The 20,811-nt window shown below is 42.9% G+C and overlaps 1 protein-coding gene across 1 annotated transcript in view; it reads left to right on the forward strand.

Annotated features, from left to right (window-relative positions):
* LOC310772857 (receptor tyrosine-protein kinase erbB-4-like) overlaps positions 1 to 20,811 on the forward strand; it is a gene marked incomplete at its 3' end in the record, with an annotated part of 279,666 nt that overhangs the window by 124,945 nt on the left and 133,910 nt on the right. Inside the window, exons 5-9 of the mRNA XM_083632786.1 lie at positions 5,676 to 5,794; positions 8,655 to 8,796; positions 9,627 to 9,740; positions 12,899 to 13,025; positions 15,500 to 15,573. Of these exons, the coding sequence (XP_083488912.1) occupies positions 5,676 to 5,794; positions 8,655 to 8,796; positions 9,627 to 9,740; positions 12,899 to 13,025; positions 15,500 to 15,573 (576 nt within the window). The remainder of the gene's footprint in view (positions 1 to 5,675; positions 5,795 to 8,654; positions 8,797 to 9,626; positions 9,741 to 12,898; positions 13,026 to 15,499; positions 15,574 to 20,811) is intronic.

Consider the following 20,811-nt stretch of genomic DNA (forward strand, 5'->3'; position numbering starts at 1 on the left):
GTACTGCTATGACTTCCATGCAGTACATTAGGTACCAGCATCAATACAACAGGTACTGCTATGACTTCCATGCAGTACAGTAGGTAGCACCATCAATATAACAGGTACTGCTACAGTATGACTTCCATGCAGTACAGTAGGTACCACCATCAATACAACATGTACTGCTATGACTTCCATGCAGTACAGTAGGTAGCACCATCAATACAACAGGTACTGCTATGACTTCCATGCGGTACAGTAGGTAGCACCATAAATACAACAGGTACTGGCTGTACAGTAGGTAGCACCATCAATACAACAGGTACTGGCTGTAGAGTACCACCATAAATACAACAGGTACTGGCTGTACAGTAGGTAGCACCATAAATACAACAGGTACTGGCTGTAGAGTACCACCATAAATACAACAGGTACTGGCTGTACAGTAGGTAGCACCATAACTACAACAGGTACTGGCTGTAGAGTACCACCATAAATACAACAGGTACTGGCTGTACAGTAGGTAGCACCATAACTACAACAGGTACTGGCTGTACAGTAGGTAGCACCATAAATACAACAGGTACTGGCTGTACAGTAGGTAGCACCATAAATACAACAGGTACTGGCTGTACAGTAGGTAGCACCATAAATACAACAGGTACTGGCTGTACAGTAAGTACCACCATAAATACAACAGGTACTGGCTGTACAGTAAGTACCACCATAAATACAACAGGTACTGGCTGTACAGTAGGTAGCACCATAAATACAACAGGTACTGGCTGCAACACCGGAGCACACGTGCTCACCAATGTGTGTGATGGGTGGAAAAGGTCTTCTTCAAAGCAGTGTTGCAAACACACACAAAAACACACACAAAAACAAGAGAAAATGTAAAAAAGAACACTAACGAGCTCCCTGCTTACCACAAGAGTTGGCATAGCAACCAATAAAGACAGGCTTTATAGGAATTATCAGCACAGTTGGAAGGTTTCTGGTGTCTGCTCAGTCTGCTTGGATGAAAACAACCTTTGTACTCTATAAGCACAGTTATAGTGAGTCAGTGCCAGTGGAGTGCTATGTACTGTATAAACACAGTTATAGTGAGTCAGTGGCAGTGGAGTGCGTATGTACTGTATAAACACAGTTATAGTGAGTCAGTGGTAGAGTGCTATGTACTGTATAAACACAGTTATAGTGAGTCAGTGGCAGTGGAATGCTATGTACTGTATAAACACAGTTATAGTGAGTCAGTGGTAGAGTGCTATGTACTGTATAAACACAGTTATAGTGAGTCAGTGGCAGTGGAGTGCTATGTACTGTATAAACACAGTTATAGTGAGTCAGTGGCAGTGGAGTGCTATGTACTGTATAAACACAGTTATAGTGAGTCAGTGCCAGTGGAGTGCTATGTACTGTATAAACACAGTTATAGTGAGTCAGTGGCAGTGGAATGCTATGTACTGTATAAACACAGTTATAGTGAGTCAGTGGTAGAGTGCTATGTACTTTATAAACACAGTTATAGTGAGTCAGTGGTAGAGTGCTATGTACTGTATAAACACAGTTATAGTGAGTCAGTGCCAGTGGAGTGCTATGTACTGTATAAACACAGTTATAGTGAGTCAGTGGCAGTGGAATGCTATGTACTGTATAAACACAGTTATAGTGAGTCAGTGGTGGAGTGCTATGTACTGTATAAACACAGTTATAGTGAGTCAGTGGTAGAGTGCTATGTACTGTATATATAAACACAGTTATAGTGAGTCAGTGGCAGTGGAGTGCTATGTACTGTATAAACACAGTTATAGTGAGTCAGTGGTAGAGTGCTATGTACTGTATAAACACAGTTATAGTGAGTCAGTGGTAGAGTGCTATGTACTGTATAAACACAGTTATAGTGAGTCAGTGGTAGAGTGCTATGTACTGTATAAACACAGTTATAGTGAGTCAGTGGTAGAGTGCTATGTACTGTATAAACACAGTTATAGTGAGTCAGTGGTAGAGTGCTATGTACTGTATAAACACAGTTATAGTGAGTCAGTGGTAGAGTGCTATGTACTGTATAAACACAGTTATAGTGAGTCAGTGGCAGTGGAGTGCTATGTACTGTATAAACACAGTTATAGTGAGTCAGTGCCAGTGGAGTGCTTATGTACTGTATAAACACATAGTGAGTCAGTGGTGGAGTGCTATGTATGTACTGTATAAACACAGTTATAGTGAGTCAGTGGAAGAGTGCTATGTACTGTAAACACAGTTATAGTGAGTCAGTGGCAGTGGAGTGCTATGTACTGTATAAACACAGTTATAGTGAGTCAGTGGTAGAGTGCTATGTACTGTATAAACACAGTTATAGTGAGTCAGTGGTAGAGTGCTATGTACTGTATAAACACAGTTATAGTGAGTCAGTGGTAGAGTGCTATGTACTGTATAAACACAGTTATAGTGAGTCAGTGGTAGAGTGCTATGTACTGTATAAACACAGTTATAGTGAGTCAGTGGTGGAGTGCTATGTACTGTATAAACACAGTTATAGTGAGTCAGTGGTAGAGTGCTATGTACTGTATAAACACAGTTATAGTGAGTCAGTGGTAGTGGAGTGCTATGTACTGTATAAACACAGTTATAGTGAGTCAGTGGTAGTGGAGTGCTATGTACTGTATAAACACAGTTATAGTGAGTCAGTGGCAGTGGAGTGTTATGTACTGTATAAACACAGTTATAGTGAGTCAGTGGTAGAGTGCTATGTACTGTATAAACACAGTTATAGTGAGTCAGTGGCAGTGGAGTGTTATGTACTGTATAAACACAGTTATAGTGAGTCAGTGGTAGAGTGCTATGTACTGTATAAACACAGTTATAGTGAGTCAGTGGCAGTGGAATGCTATGTACTGTATAAACACAGTTATAGTGAGTCAGTGGTGGAGTGCTATGTACTGTATAAACACAGTTATAGTGAGTCAGTGGTAGAGTGCTATGTACTGTATAAACACAGTTATAGTGAGTCAGTGGTAGTGGAGTGCTATGTACTGTATAAACACAGTTATAGTGAGTCAGTGGTAGTGGAGTGCTATGTACTGTATAAACACAGTTATAGTGAGTCAGTGGCAGTGGAGTGTTATGTACTGTATAAACACAGTTATAGTGAGTCAGTGGTAGAGTGCTATGTACTGTATAAACACAGTTATAGTGAGTCAGTGGCAGTGGAGTGCTATGTACTGTATAAACACAGTTATAGTGAGTCAGTGGTAGTGGAGTGCTATGTACTGTATAAACACAGTTATAGTGAGTCAGTGGCAGTGGAGTGTTATGTACTGTATAAACACAGTTATAGTGAGTCAGTGGTAGAGTGCTATGTACTGTATAAACACAGTTATAGTGAGTCAGTGGTAGAGTGCTATGTACTGTAAACACAGTTATAGTGAGTCAGTGGTAGAGTGCTATGTACTGTATAAACACAGTTATAGTGAGTCAGTGTCAGTGGAGTGCTATGTACTGTATAAACACAGTTATAGTGAGTCAGTGGTAGAGTGCTATGTACTGTAAACACAGTTATAGTGAGTCAGTGGTAGAGTGCTATGTACTGTATAAACACAGTTATAGTGAGTCAGTGGTAGAGTGCTATGTTTTTTTTTTACCTTTATTTATACAGGGGGAGTCTCACTGAGAGCAATGCTCTCTTTTTCAGGAGTGCCCTGTTCACATTCACACACACATTCATACCTGGAAGCTGCCCAGTACAACCACAGTCTGATCTGCTGGCCACTGATCAGCTCCACTGGAGCAATTGGGGTTAATGGCCTTGCTCAAGGGCACCTCAGTGGTGGTAATGAGGGAGGCGCAAGCGCTGCCTTTTCCCTTTCCCCACCCAGATTTATCCTGCCGGTCCCGGGGATTGAACCGACGACCTTCCGGTCACAAGCTCGCTTCTCTAACCATTGGGCCACCACTGCCCACTGCCCTGTACTGTAACCACAGTTATAGTGAGTCAGTGGTAGAGTGCTATGTACTGTAAACACAGTTATAGTGAGTCAGTGGTAGAGTGCTATGTACTGTATAAACACAGTTATAGTGAGTCAGTGGTAGAGTGCTATGTACTGTATAAACACAGTTATAGTGAGTCAGTGGTAGAGTGCTATGTACTGTATAAACACAGTTATAGTGAGTCAGTGGTAGAGTGCTATGTACTGTATAAACACAGTTATAGTGAGTCAGTGGTAGTGGAGTGCTATGTACTGTATAAACACAGTTATAGTGAGTCAGTGGCAGTGGAGTGCTATGTACTGTATAAACACAGTTATAGTGAGTCAGTGGTAGAGTGCTATGTACTGTATAAACACAGTTATAGTGAGTCAGTGGCAGTGGAGTGCTATGTACTGTATAAACACAGTTATAGTGAGTCAGTGGCAGTGGAGTGCTATGTACTGTATAAACACAGTTATAGTGAGTCAGTGGTAGAGTGCTATGTACTGTATAAACACAGTTATAGTGAGTCAGTGGTGGAGTGCTATGTACTGTATAAACACAGTTATAGTGAGTCAGTGGCAGTGGAGTGCTATGTACTGTATAAACACAGTTATAGTGAGTCAGTGGTAGAGTGCTATGTACTGTATAAACACAGTTATAGTGAGTCAGTGGTAGAGTGCTATGTACTGTATAAACACAGTTATAGTGAGTCAGTGGCAGTGGAGTGCTATGTACTGTATAAACACAGTTATAGTGAGTCAGTGGTAGAGTGCTATGTACTGTATAAACACAGTTATAGTGAGTCAGTGGTAGAGTGCTATGTACTGTATAAACACAGTTATAGTGAGTCAGTGGTAGAGTGCTATGTACTGTATAAACACAGTTATAGTGAGTCAGTGGCAGTGGAGTGCTATGTACTGTATAAACACAGTTATAGTGAGTCAGTGGTAGAGTGCTATGTACTGTATAAACACAGTTATAGTGAGTCAGTGGTGGAGTGCTATGTACTGTATAAACACAGTTATAGTGAGTCAGTGGTAGAGTGCTATGAACTGTATAAACACAGTTATAGTGAGTCAGTGGCAGTGGAGTGCTATGTACTGTATAAACACAGTTATAGTGAGTCAGTGGTAGAGTGATATGTACTGTATAAACACAGTTATACAGTAGTGAGTCAGTAGTATTATGCAAATGAACAATGTGTAACTTCACTCCATCTTGCCTGGATCGAGAACTCGCCATTCATTTGCAGAACTTCCTGGACCAAATAACATCATTTGGTTAAGGAAGTTCTGCTAATGAAGAGAGAGAATGATAGTGATAGTGACAGTGACAGTGACACCATTGCGAAACTGCTCCAAATGACATCATGATGACATCATTTGGACCAGGAAGTTGTGTGAATGAACGGGGAGCTCTCGGTCCAGGTAAGATGGAGGGGAGTTAAACATTGTTGATTTGCATTATATTATACAGATTCAAAGATGGTTGAAAATCATCAACATGGCCCTTTAAGAGACAGAGGTCACTGGTTTGGCTCCACCTGAATTCCATCAGTACATCAGTGTTTGCAGCTCTAACTTGAGAAGGTGTGGTGACGTTGAAGGTGGTATACATGTTGTGTGTGTGTGTGTGTGTGTTTGTTTGTGTGCGTGTGCGTGTGTGTCAGTGTGTGTCTAAAATGGCCTTTAAAAGCCAGTGTTTCCCCTCTTCCCGGGCAGTGACAAAGACGGTGTGTGCGGAGCAGTGTGACGGGCGGTGCTACGGGCCTTACGTCAGCGACTGCTGCCACCGAGAGTGCGCCGGAGGCTGCTCCGGCTCCAAGGACACCGACTGCTTCGTACGTCAAGTCATCGCTCTGTCTCTCTCTCTCTCTCTCTCTCTCTCTCTCTCTCTGTCTTTATCTTTAGCGTTCTCTCCTTCGGCTCTCTTAGTTTCCACCCTCTCTTTATGTCTTTCGCTTTTGCTTCCTTTATTGTTTTTCTCTCACACTACCACGATCGCACACCTCTTCACTAGGGGTGGGAATCAACCACATCATCTCCCCATGATATGATATTATCACGATACGTTATTGTTGCGATTTTTAAATTTTGCGATATGATAAGTGTTGCATTGTGATATATTGCGATTTATTACCTCATATATCATAATATAGGATTGGGAATCACCAGAAGCCCCACGATACAATCTTATTACGATACTTAAGTTACAATACGATATTAATTTGCGGTTTTAAAAGCGATACTTGGTGTCTGTGTCAAGGCCGGTGCCAGGATGAAATGCCTTGGAGGGCGGTTATAACTGGGGAGGGGGCTGATATTTTTATATCGTAAAACATAGGTTATATACCCGCTATGCCTATTTCTGGACTTTTTAACCATAATAACCTCTGAAAAGCGCAATAACAACACAAGAAAGACTACTATTCAAAATCAAATAAAACATTTATTTCACAGCAGCAGATTAAGGCATTAATAGAGCTGAGCTTTGCATAATGTGAAATGCGGGACCTGTCTGGAGCACTCTGAACATATATGTCTATATGAAAAGTCATAGAATAAACAATTGCTGCAAAAATCAACAAAAACTGAACAAAATAATAGCCAGTCAGTGCCAGGTTCATTAAATTAAAGAAATAAAGTGATCAGATGCGTTGTCTCCATCTTTCTGCTCATGGCATGCTGTGTGCTTGGGTGCAGCTGATTTCTCTCTCTCTCTGTGTGTGTGTGTGTGTGTGTGTGTGTGTGTGTGTGTGTGTGTGTGTGTGTGTGTGTGTGTGTGTGTGTGTGTGTGTGTGTGTTTAATCACGTCATGATCACTACAACATGCAGTGAAATTTAATAAATAGCTACATCCCTGACACCTTGTGACAACCAAAGCACAGCAAATAGCGCTTCCCTGCCAATTCTGAAACAACAGAGCTATGTTTACAGGGGGTAGCCTACATTAACTTAAACTGGTCAAATTTGATGAAGACTGCAGAAACAGCAGGCGAAACATGTCAGGTACAAACATTGCCTAACTGGCCTTTATAGATGAAGTTTTCTAAAAAAAAAAAAATTAAAGTGAGGGTGCAGAACATTGAACTGAGGGTGCAAAGCGCCCTGGCGCCCCCTCGTGGCGCCGGGCCTGGTCTGTGTATCAATACAATATCGCCATGCAAAATATTGCGATACTATGTTGTACTGTATCTACCCACGATGCCTACTACTGTATTCACACACACACACACACAGACACACACACACACACACACACACACATCGACATCTCTCACCCCTGTTCGTTCGCCACCCTCCCTTCCATGTGTCCACATCATTGTGTAACATCTGTTTGTCACCTGCCCCGCGCCAAAATGCTCCACTCTGTTTACCGGCTGATCAATTATTTGTCATTTTACGGGGCCGTAAAAGTCAGCAGCCGCGCCCGCTCTGATCAAAGAACAAATTGGTGATTCAGTGTTCCAATTAGTATCCCTTTTATCACCTCAAGTTCTTCCTGTTTGCCGAACTTGCGCGCGTGTCACACTCACACACACACACGCACACACACACACACACACACACACACACACACACACACACACACACACACACACACACACACACACACACACACACCGGCAGAGGCGATATTGTAGTTGTAATTCACAGAAAGGCTCATCCAATTCAATTACAGCTGTTTCAGGCTAGGCTGTGACCACAGACGACACAACACGCCGTTATATTTATGAGAAAACATTTCAGCCTCTTCTAGATCACAGCTTTGGATCAATGGCTCCAATTTTTCTCCCATTTGCCGCTCAAAGAGACGAGGGGCCGGCACGCCACTCGCGATTGGAAGTAAAAATGAAATGCTGCCGTAATAACTCCCTCACTCACAATGACTTATGTGAGGAAATAATCCCCCCCCCCCACACACACATACACACCACCCCTCCGCCCCGTACAGGGTTTTTCCTGCCTCAGAATGGGCCTTTCGGGGGTGACTACGCACCGCAGTAAGGATGATCAGTCCAATCAGATCATGCATACTGTCATGCGTAGGCTACATTTGACTTCTGGGTTAGTGTGTGGTCAGGGTTTTTCTGAACACAAATATATCAGTCATTGTCGGAAAATGTTTTCCCACCACCCCAAGTTTCAGACATACTGTAGTAATTTCAACGTACAAATGCGAGACTTTAACTTTGGAATTCTCTAAATTGATACAGTAAAAAATAAAAAGATTTTGAGTTGGTGTGTTAGTCAGAGTTGTCCTGATCTCAAATATATCAATCATTGTCGGAATGATTCCACGCACATTTCTTACAAGCACATGGGAACTTGATGCGGCTGGTAGCGCTATTTTGTAATATTAATGTTGTATGTATGTATGTTTTGTTTGTTTTTGTTTTTTGTCTGAGCCTGTTTTTGTTTTCTATGTTCTGAAAATTATAAAATAAAATATGAAAAAAAAAGAAATCATTGTCAGAATGTACGGAGCAATGGGTTTTCACAGCTCCCCAATTTTGAGAAAGGAAGCCTTTTGAAGGAACAAATGTGCGACTTTAACTTTGAAATTCTCTAAAATGATACAGTAAAAATGGTTGATTTTGAGTTACTGTGCAGTCAGGGTTGTCCTGAACTCAGTAATGCGGGGGCCTCTCCGACCAGCATCTTCTGGCTCGGCTGACTCTGCCTGTGTGCTGTCTGCAGGCCTGCACCAATTTCAACGACAGCGGCGCGTGCGTCACCCAGTGCCCTCAGCAGCTGGTGTACAGCAGCACGGCCTTCCAGCTGGAGCACAACCCCAAGGCCAAGTACACCTACGGGGCCTTCTGCGTCAAGAAATGTCCACGTAAGTCTGCCTCATTGACTGCTACAGCGAGCTGCCATCTTGCTTGTGTGACTTCATTTGCAACCGGAGTACAGTATGCGTCTGCTTATCATACAGTCTGGAATATGCATGCAAACACTCAAGTGCACACACTTAATCACACATAGTTTACAGTAGAAAATCGTACAGTAGAAAAAGTGTTTAAATGCCTGTGTTGTACTGTGCCCTTACTAAAACAATATAGATGCTTTGCTTTATAATTAAGTTCTGTAGTCTGTACAGTGCAGTATCCTTTGCTGTCTCCTTAAATGTGTTTATCCACTATGCTGCTATTGGATTGCAGACAATTATTTCTTGAGTAGAGCCCAATTACTGAAGCATTAAACACTTGTGCCTCTCAATCAACTAGTTGCTAGACCATCTGTTGTAGCTTCTGACACCTGAAAACAGAGCAAAGCGCTTTTGGGGGATGGAGCCAGAGTGCTGCAGTAATTGAGAAAACATGCAGAAAGTCAGACTGCCACAGCATTACCAAGTAGCCATTTGATTCATTACCTTTCCTGAACAATATAGACCTAGGCCATTAGTTTTTGATCATTACACAAACGTGATTAAAATGTAATCCATTTCTCTTCATTAGACGCGTCTAAAATCCATGGAAATGGAAGTGAAATTGGCAGAAAACAAAGTCATGTTGTTATATATATACAGTATTTGACTACATGCAGTACTTTTGGTGTCAGAGTCTAATATTAAGGACATTCTTTAGCACTCTAATCTGCACAACCCTACTGTCAAACAACTCAACTAAAAGTCAACTAACACTAACAACACCTCTTTATTTGTGGCAGATAACTTTGTGGTGGACCAGTACTCCTGTGTGAGAGCCTGTCCCAGCAACAAGATGGAAGTGGAGGAGAACCGCATCAAAATGTGCAACCCCTGCACCGACATCTGCCCTAAAGGTAAACCCAGTGGTCTAGACCTGCACTGACATCTGCCCTAAAGGTAAACCCAGTAGTCTAGACCTGCACCGACATCTGCCCTAAAGGTAAACCCAGTGGTCTAGACCTGCACCGACATCTGCCCTAAAGGTAAACCCAGTAGTCTAGACCTGCACCGACATCTGCCCTAAAGGTAAACCCAGTAGTCTAGACCTGCACCGACATCTGCCCTAAAGGTAAACCCAGTGGTCTAGACCTGCACCGACATCTGCCCTAAAGGTAAACCCAGTGGTCTAGACCTGCACCGACATCTGCCCTAAAGGTAAACCCAGTGGTCTAGACCTGCACCAACATCTGCCCTAAAGGTAAACCCAGTGGTCTAGACCTGCACCGACATCTGCCCTAAAGGTAAACCCAGTGGTCTAGACCTGCACCGACATCTGCCCTAAAGGTAAACCCAGTGGTCTAGACCTGCACCGACATCTGCCCTAAAGGTAAACCCAGTGGTCTAGAGCTGCGGCTCTTGTGAGAATACTTTTACCTAATGTATCCACACAATGAAACTATGGATTATGGATCGTCTGTGTCAGTCTGTCAAACCTGATATCTTAGGTCTGATTTAGGTCTGATTTTGATTAAACATACATCTTCACACTGTCAAAATTTTAAAGTCCAGTTGAAACTAAACTTATTATGAACATGCAGATACAAATTTGACTGATTGGCCTAATCGTGGCACTACAGTCTAATCAGACGTCAACATTTTGACTCCTGCGCCAAGTCCATTTGAAACTAAACTTGCTATGCACATGCAGCTATCCTTACAAATCACACTAATCACTGTACGGGGGGTGCTATAATTAGGGATCATTTTTTTAAACTTAAATGTGATATCTTAGACACTAACTGGTCTGATGTTGGTGGAACTTGGAGGGATCATGCACGTTGGCACTCTGTTCTGGCGCTGTCAAAAAATTACCATGATTGGCCTGATGGTGACGCTACAAGTAAAGATCAAAATTTCAAACTCTGAAAGGCCAAGACTGATGAAACCTGGAGTGATGATGCATCTCGTTACTGATTGGCCCAAGGGAAGACGATCGCAGAATCACTTTAATTGCCAAAAAAGTAATTTGTCTCATTAACATTGGTGCAGAGATACAGACAGAATGTCACACAATATACTGACACAAATAGTACAAGGACAACAGGACCTCAACATAGACAGTGCTATGGACACTAGTTTCTACATGTCTTTCTACATGCATTGGTCTACAGCTGTGCATACAATTAGTGGCAGGGACTGGTGTTGTGGGTAACAAGTAGACCAAGGTAATTTCTCATTTTTTGTTTTTCAGATTATGAAAGTGCAGATTGTAAGCTTTCAGATCATTTATCATACATTGAAATCTGAAAATAGCTCAAGAAGATATTCTTATTTGAATGTGTGTACTCCTAAAAGCAACATTCAGAGAAAATCGCCCTAACAGTTGGTGAACAAGCTTGATTTCCCCCGAACAGCCTTAACAAATTATAAATATTTAATGATCCTAAAACTGTTGTTTCTTATATCGAGTGCATTCTTCAACATCTAAACTCGGGTAATATGGAGGGAGGATGGGGGGGCAGTGATTTATTAATTTTTTTAATCTTGATTTGTGTGATTTCATGTTGCCTACTTGTTACCTGTGTCACCAGACGGTGGACGGAAGTGGGGTGAGTGGCCAATAGGGCAACGGTCCAGGGTTTAATGTGGAACTTGTACTCAAGAGAATGAGAAGCATGAATTAAATACATTCCCTCCACTTCCCTCCTGTACTACCTCTACCACTGCACTAATGTATAAGACCTGATGCAGTTAAAGCACTTTAATCTAATAGCTTTATGCTAACAGTGATGATATTGGATCAACAGTAGCCCACAGGAATTACTTAAAAAGCTCAAAATACAATCTGAGCACTGCTTTTATACACCATACTGTATATACTTAAAACTGATTTATTGATTTCATACCCCCCCACCCCTCAAAAATATCAACATCTTCCTTAAGGCTAATGCCATGCAATACCCACTTCTGTAATCACATCACCATAATCCTCTTCTGAAATGTGAGCTCACGTTTCCCCCCACAGCTTCCATTGTAAGCTTTATATTACCATACATTTAACTGTTTATATATCCCTCTCGTTATATTCAGTCCTGTTTTGAAGCTCTCAATTGTTTATGATAAGGTTTTCAGGCTCTTGTTTTGAAAATTGTACATTGAAAATTGCTTTGCAGTTACTCTATAGTCTTGTTTATGTTTGATTTATGGAAGAGAATATATAACAATGTTGCCACATGCTGCTTCCCCATCTCAAGTCACAGCTGTATTTATCTAATACCTACCCATTACATATTTATTGGGATTGAGAGTCTGTCACATAACTGAAGGTCAGTAATTTTAAATCACTTTGCATACGTGCATCAAATAAATTCCTAAAATGGAAAATACAGTACGACTTACGTTAATACAGATAAGCCCCCTCTGCTTGTTTGCTAACTGCTCCGCCCTTTTCTTAGGACTAAAGATAACAGTTTTCTTCTGAGTCAGACTCCACGTATGGGCTGCGGCATCCATCGATTGGCCAATCTCCTGATTACATTGTCACGCAGCAGGGAGGGGTTAATGAGGGATAGCCCAAGGAACTGTGGGAAATGATAACAAATTAACATTTCAGATATGGAATTGGCTGGTATAAATCACTATCAAAAACTGGTTACACCACTTAATGCCAGCCTTATTCATCACCCGCTCCGCCTCTGTCAGAAACACTTGGCTCAGGCTGGACCGCCAGTGTAATTAATGCCGATGTAATGAATTCATTAGATGGAGGAATTGGCTCTGGATTGGCCCGAGCTTTCCCGAGTCATCAAAATAATTCCAATGCATGGAGAGCAGCCATGGCCTTGCCTATGCACCAAAGCAGGATGTCTTGTTAAAAGCAGGGATATACTTTGATACAAGTGGATCGAGAATCAAAGCGGCAAAATATTCAAGAGCCGCAGCCGGGATGAGGTCTCTTCTGTACAAGGACACTGTGGCGATAGGTAGCTTTTTCATACCTAAAGCAACTTGGATTTTAATCCTTTTGAATAATGCATAAGTGTGTGTGTGTGTGTGTGTGTGTGTGTCTCAGTGTGTGACGGCATAGGCACAGGCAGCCTGCAGACGGCTCAGACAGTGGATGCGAGCAACATTGATAAGTTTGTCAACTGCACCAAAATCAACGGCAACCTCATCTTCCTCATCACCGGGATTAAAGGGTAAGTGCCATGATGCAGTGTGAACAGGGCCGGTTGCTGGTTTAAACACCATGATGCAGTGTGAACAGGGCCAGTTGCTGGCTTAAACACCATGATGCAGTGTGAACAGGGCCGGTTGATGGCTTATACACCATGATGCAGTGTGAACAGGGCCAGTTGCTGGCTTAAACACCATGATGCAGTGTGAACAGGGCCAGCTGCTGGCTTAAACACCATGATGCAGTGTGAACAGGGCCAGTTTCTGGCTTAAACACCATGATGCAGTGTGAACAGGGCCAGTTGCTGGCTTAAACACCATGATGCAGTGTGAACAGGGCCAGTTCCTGGCTTAAACACCATGATGCAGTGTGAACAGGGCCAGTTGCTGGCTTAAACACCATGATGCAGAGTGAACAGGGCCAGTTGCTGGCTTAAACACCATGATGCAGTGTGAACAGGGCCAGTTGCTGGCTTAAACACCATGATGCAGTGTGAACAGGGCCAGTTGCTGGCTTAAACACCATGATGCAGTGTGAACAGGGCCAGTTGCTGGCTTAAACACCATGATGCAGTGTGAACAGGGCCAGTTGCTGGCTTAAACACCATGATGCAGTGTGAACAGGGCCAGTTGCTGGCTTAAACACCATGGCGCAGTGTGAACAGGGCCAGTTGCTGGCTTAAACACCATGATGCAGTGTGAACAGGGCCAGTTGCTGGCTTAAACACCATGATGCAGTGTGAACAGGGCCAGTTGCTGGCTTAAACACCATGGTGCAGTGTGACTGTGAACAGGGCCAGTTGCTGGCTTAAACACCATGATGCAGAGTGAACAGGGCCAGTTGCTGGCTTAAACACCATGATGCAGTGTGAACAGGGCCAGTTGCTGGCTTAAACACCATGATGCAGACTGAACAGGGCCAGTTGCTGGCTTAAACACCATGGTGCAGTGTGAACAGGGCCAGTTGCTGGCTTAAACACCATGATGAGGTGTGAACAGGGCCAGTTGCTGGCTTAAACACCATGATGCAGAGTGAACAGGGCCAGTTGCTGGCTTAAACACCATGGTGCAGTGTGAACAGGGCCAGTTGCTGGCTTAAACACCATGATGCAGTGTGAACAGGGCCAGTTGCTGGCTTAAACACCATGATGCAGAGTGAACAGGGCCAGTTACTGGCTTAAACACCATGATGCAGTGTGAACAGGGCCAGTTGCTGGCTTAAACACCATGATGCAGAGTGAACAGGGCCAGTTGCTGGCTTAAACACCATGGTGCAGTGTGAACAGGGCCAGTTGCTGGCTTAAACACCATGATGAGGTGTGAACAGGGCCAGTTGCTGGCTTAAACACCATGATGAGGTGTGAACAGGGCCAGTTGCTGGCTTAAACACTCTATGGGGTTGTTTAGGGCCACAACCGCAGTCAGACTTTGTTGTTAGGGTTACGATTGATCTTTAATTTATTACATCGTATTGAATCATGAAACCCATATTGTATATTGAATTGTATCGTGAGATCCAGTAAGCGTCCTATGGCAAAGCGCAACCATCCGCGACCAGGAACACTCCACCGATTTTCAACCAGCTTTGTATCATTACAAAATCAGTAGTATCAGAAAACTGTAAACAGTTTTGCAGTGATTCATTTAGTTTGACAGCTATTGAGAGTTCATTTGAGTTAAGTTGTGGACCTGTGATGTCATTTTTGCATTTTTGCATGACTGGTCCACAACTTAATCAACTCGCTCATTAACTGTCGAACTAAATGAATCACTGCAAAACTGTTTACAGTTTTCTAATACTACTGATTTTGTAACAATTGAAATCTGGCTGAAAATCGGTGGAGTGCTCCTTTAAGTAGGATCAAACAAACCTGATATGATGAATTGCTTCTGCGATACTCATCAATGCCTACAGTCAGTGATTAGTGAGTGGTCCCTTTAGTTTTGTTCTTTCCAACTCTTAAACGTTAAGCCTTTGGTGCTGGCATAATTTCAAACCCCTATAGGAATAAACTCTCATTCAGTAAAATGGTACAGATTCCCCATTCATAAAAATGCATGATTGCATCATACAATCATTTGAGAATATGACTGAAATGAAAGCGGTTTAACTTAGGGCTATAGTTGCAGAGGTTAGAGGGTTGTAACTGAATAGTTAGCAGTTCAAATCCCACTCTGGATGGGAAAATCTGGCTTGTGAATGAGTAAAACTCTCTCTTCTTAAAAACTACCGGTGAGATTCCCTTTACTATAGCTCCCAGCTCTCCCAGCCTCTAACATGCATGACATTGTTGGATATTTTCTCGATATTGTCACAATGTTATTTTTTCTTTTCTTTTTTTTCTGACCTAATTACCCTTATAAATATTCTGTGATTTTGTTTGCAACAAGAAAGAAAAACATGTGGATTGCAGCTTAGATGAAATACAATGTGCCTCTCTCTCTCTCTCCCTCCCTCCCTCCCTCTCTCTCTCTCTCTCTCTCTCTCTCTCTGCAGGGACATGTATCATGGTATCGGAGCCTTGGACCCTGAGCGTCTCAATGCGTTCCGCACGGTGAAGGAGATCACAGGTGAGAGCTTCACTGCAGTCACCTTGGAGAACTTGCCCAAACAAAACAATATTCTGCTGTGGCCTGGCTGTGTGTGAATCATGTGCTTTCTGAAGCAGCAAGATAAGAGGAGAAAGAACGAAGAGCTGGGCCGGATTATCTAGACTAGAAATATCACGCGCCTCGTCTGCGCCGTTCTGAGCATGCAAATTTGAACAAGTGTGCGCCACGTACCCCTCCGCCTTCTTATATAGTGGGATATGGCATTGGGCGAGTGCCCAGGGGCAACAGCCAATTGCCTTGCTGGGAGGGGGACTAGAAGACCTAAGGCATCCATTGGTACCTACAGTACAGTACCAACCATGTCATGCTAGCTTGTCAGGAAGGGGGCTAAATAACACTACAAAGTTGGGCTAAATCTTGGCGAGGGAAAAACTGGCATGGCCGTTTTTAAAGGGGACCTCTCACCTCAAGATATCTGAATGAGAATGGGTCCTATGGGCACCCACCAGTCTCCCCTTTACAGATTGCAGACTTTATGCTACACGTAATTGCATGCAGTTTTTTTACAAAAAACATTGTTTTTTCTATGGAGTGTTATTTTCGCATATTCTATTATACTATTTCTGCATACTGGGGTCCTAAACAGTCTTCGAATTGCATAAATTGGGTATGCCTGGAAAACTGCAACTCTTGTGGATTCAATGAGCCCAATTGTATTCAGGTGTGATGATGTTAGTCCCCCTAGTAGCAATTTCATTATAGTGAGACCATTTCTTTTAACTTGACCTCACTGTATAAAACAATTAACCCTTTTTTTGTTAGTATATTAAGCCTGTACTTTAGCAACACGTTTATATAAATCTGTGGTCTTTATTACCATAGTAATGTTCCTTTTCTTATGTGTAAAGAGGAAGGAGGGGGGCACCTCATGTGTCGTCATCCAAGAGCACCACACTGTGTTAATCCGGCCCTGGCAAAGAGGAAATAAATAGGATTTTTCTATTGTCAGTGAACTCAGGGAAGGTTTAGTGGATATATTACATTACTAGGCATCTCGCGGGCTACGTGCGCACGATTCCTAGGCTAATTGCCCACTGCGCGGCCTCGCCTGCCCTATTGGCACGCACACGCAATGTCTCCCCCTCTCTCTCTCCCTCAGTCTCTCTCCCCCTCTCTCTCTCCCTCAGTCTCTCCCACTTCTCCTCTCTCTCTCTCCCTCAGTCTCTCTCCCTCTCCTCTCTCTCCCTCAGTCTCTCTCTCCCTCTCCTCACTCCCTCTTGTGTGTGTGTGTGTGTGTGTGTGTGTGTGTGTGTGTGTGTGTGTGTGTGTGTCACTGATGACATCATCAGTGATGTCATCAGTGACATCATCACTGAATTATTAAGGCTTTTGCACACCAAGTCCGTACTTTTCATCCAAAATTGTCGCATGTTTGAAAAATAAATACGACCACATGTTGTGTAACTCACGTTTACACACTGACTCCGAAACTTTCGTCCGTCATTAAAGTTTTCGGAACAGGTTCAATTTTCTGCGTTTTTCGCATCAGTCAATAGATTTTTGCGAGCTGGGACCCATCTGTGTTTTCAGATGATGGATTAAAAAAAACGCATACGAAAACAATCAAAGTGTGTGTGCAAAGACCTTTAGCCTCAGCCGTCAGGACAATCAGCCTTAGGGCAATTAAGGCAATTAATCTGCCCTAATTAAAAAATCTGGCCCCGTCAGGTCACTGGCACCCGTGCGCTTTACACGCCAAGAAAGTTTCTGCAGGATCGCACGTAAAACGGCATAACTGTGGCTGGACAGAATTCTTGAAACAGACAAACAAACAGACAGACAAACAGAGTCCACATTGCAAAATGTATAGATATAGATAGATAGATAGATAAATAGATAGATAAATAGATAGATAGATAGATAGATAGATAGATAGATAGATAGATAGATAGATAGATAGATAGATAGATAGATAGATAGATTTATAGATAGATGTACGTGTATGCACATTCCTGTCTGTATACAGTAGCCATGCGTGCATATGCTAGGCTCTGTGTGTGGCCATGCTTGTGTGTGTATTTATTCCTTGGCTGTTTGAGGCCTAAAGGGATGAGCAGTATCTGGGCTACAAAGCCCTTTGTCATATTAAAGCGTGACTTGCAGTTGAGCCAAACAGCTAATGGAGTGAAACTGCATTTTCATAATGAAAAGCCAAGCAATAAGAAAGAGCTATGGCCATTCCAGCCCTGCCACATCCTGCTCTATCTCTTTAACGTGCATTTCCGCAGATGCTGATTTCATATCATCTGTCATTATAAGACAAGTGCAACCGGACAAATTATGCTGGATATTAAATCCATTCTTTTAATTAGGGTGCATTGTCTCTTCCGAACGCATTTCCTATAAAGAAATGGATTCTTTGCTTGAACTTCACAGGCAGAGAAACACCATGACCAAAAGCAACAATGTGTTACATCTGGATGTGGACAACAGATTCTTTGTTCTTTCTCGCTCAAGATTATTGTGTTCCGTCAAAACAATTCCCCCCACCATCTTTCTTTCCCCCCCTTACTAGGGCTGGGCGATATGTAGACTACCAAAATCATATCTCTGTATTTTTAGGCTGAATACTAGCGATACACAATATATCCAAAGCCACATGTGAGATGGTACAAGCAGTTTAATTAAAACAAGATAGGGCTGGGTGATATCGACAAAATCAAATATCATGATATTCAATTCAACTTTTATTTCAGACCCATAGGTCTATAGTAAAAAAAGGACAAGATATAAAAAGAGGACAAATACAGCACAGAGATACATACAAGAGCATGGCATACATTAAAAAACATATGCATCGGCCTATGAACTGCGCTCAACGCCAGACGCAGCCCAGAGTAGTGGGCGTGGACCAGCGCACTTGATATTTTGGTATCGGCGCTACACGCAGCATTAAGCATTACAACCACGCCTTTTAAGCGTAAAATTATGCACTATCTGCTCATTGGGTAAGTGCAGTAAACGAATCACATGCTTCACTTTTCAGCTCCAATTCCACGGAGCGATCCAGTCCGGCTTCAGAAAAGCAGAGGGCTCTGATCTCCCCCCTCCCTTTTATCCCCTCTGTCTGTCTCCATATATAGGCTATTATTCCATATTATTCTCAAACCAATCTAACTGCAGTTTAAATACTGCAAGCATGTAAATACGCTACACAATAGCAAGATCAAAGTGAAAAGAATGTTCTAAACGCATCAGCTAGAAAAATATAGCCTATCCCTATGATGAGATTAATTAGATTGGTGAACGTTTGTCCAGAATGATATCGTTTTCTCTCCCCTGCTGCACAGGTAGGATGATGCACATAAATATAGCCTACATTATGTAAAGTCATTGCAGAAATGTGTTTTTATTGTAAAACTAAATGTGAAGTAGGGCCAATTTATTGGAGCAGACATCACAGTATAGCACATGACAGTAGAACCGCGTTACGCTGTCACTTATCTAAATCACGTTAAATCTACGAGGGATATACAGTATATAGGCCCAGGATGACATATATATTTCACATAGGGTTGTGTTTGGATTTCGCGATTTTATTTTGTCCAATATTGAAATGTTCTACAATAGCATGTTGTGGGAACATTACACATTATTTAGATCTATTTCGATGTACCTTTCTATCTATTTAGGCTAATTTCGATGCGATTTATTATCGAAATGTATTAGCCCAATGCATGCTGGGAGATTTCACATGTCTGGCTGTTGCAGGGAAGCCAGGCAGTGAATGTTTGCCCAGAATGATCTTGTTTTCTCTCACCTTCACTGCACAGGTAGGATGATGCAATAGCCTCTGAATGTCACGGGCTCAAAACTGTCATGTTAGAAAAAACTGTCATGTTGTTATACTATGTACGGTATAACAACGTATTTTTTCTGAGAGAGAGAGAGAACCGGCAAACTTTTTTTCAAGCAGTCGAAGCAGTGGTATTGTGCCTGTCAGACTGATGAGCAAGAGAGAGGGAGTGAAAGTAGAGGAGGTAACCACTGCGCTCAGACAGGTGCGTAGTCCAATGTAGAAATGTTAGAGATTAGAGATTAAGAGATTAACTTTATTGTCACTTCATGGTACAAGTATCACGAGCGAAATTCTGCTTGGTTCGCTCTCAGAGTCGGAGAGCAAAACCGGGTCGCCATTGAACAGCGCCAGCAATTTGGATTGGACAAAGCATATAAATAACTCAGAATTCACATTATTACTAGTTAGAAAAAGTAATAAAGGCACACTTCAATATTATACAATACAGATACATTTGTTGTAAATGTACAGGGTTACCAGCAAAGACAACCCACACCACGACACCAGGGAGGCTGCCATTACAGCGCCGGTTTGGTTCATCGTGGGAGGGTAGGGGGGGGGGGGGTTGCAAAGCGGGGGGAAGTTGCTGGAGGCGGGGGGTGGGGGGGTTTGGGGGAGTGCGTGCGTGACCGTGTGTAGGCCTGTGAGTCCTTAGAGTCCATGGGTGTTTGTGTGTGTGTGTAGTCTGAGCCTCCTTCGGCTGAACACAGCGTTGCTGTGGAGATGGCCTCGTCAATTCAGACCAGAGTTCAGGCGTCAGATGTCGGGGCGGGGGGGTGACGTTGGAGACGCAGATTGCACTCAGGGCTTCAGGAGAGTTTTGCTGCTAGTGTCCTTGACAGCTTAGCAGGTGGCCAGATTAAATCCGTTTGTTTTGGTTTTCCCCGGTGGGTGTAGGATCAACAACATTCCTCACACGAGTCAGTCCTGATCCTCGGTTTTAAACACTTCGGGGCAGTGGCAGTGATATCTCCAAGAAGTAATCAATTTTTACGATTCAGATCAGAAATCGCAATAGTCCAAGTACTCACTGCCCCGCTCATCTCGTTTATCGTGACGTGCAGCCTAGGGTCAATGACTGCTGTCTTCCCGTATCCCGCGGCGGTCCCGTCTGGGCAGAGGGGGGGTTCCCCGGACCCCACAATAATTTTGTCGAATTCGTTGAGAGACCAGCCATATAATCCATATTTGTAGTTTCGAAGAGACAAATGCAAGATTGGCTCCAGGTAGCAGAAGCAGAGGGATGAGGGGGAGAGGGAAAGGGAGGGAGGACTGGAGAGAGAAGAAATGCGACCGCCTCCGTTGAAAGCTTGTCCGTGTAAATGACAAGTAAATGAGAAGATGGGGACCGCACTCGAGGAATATCGTTTTAATTTTCTTTAGCAACAAAACGTTTT

Source organism: Poromitra crassiceps (genome assembly GCF_964638095.1).
Source record: "Poromitra crassiceps genome assembly, chromosome: 3".
Classification (NCBI taxonomy): domain Eukaryota; kingdom Metazoa; phylum Chordata; class Actinopteri; order Beryciformes; family Melamphaidae; genus Poromitra; species Poromitra crassiceps.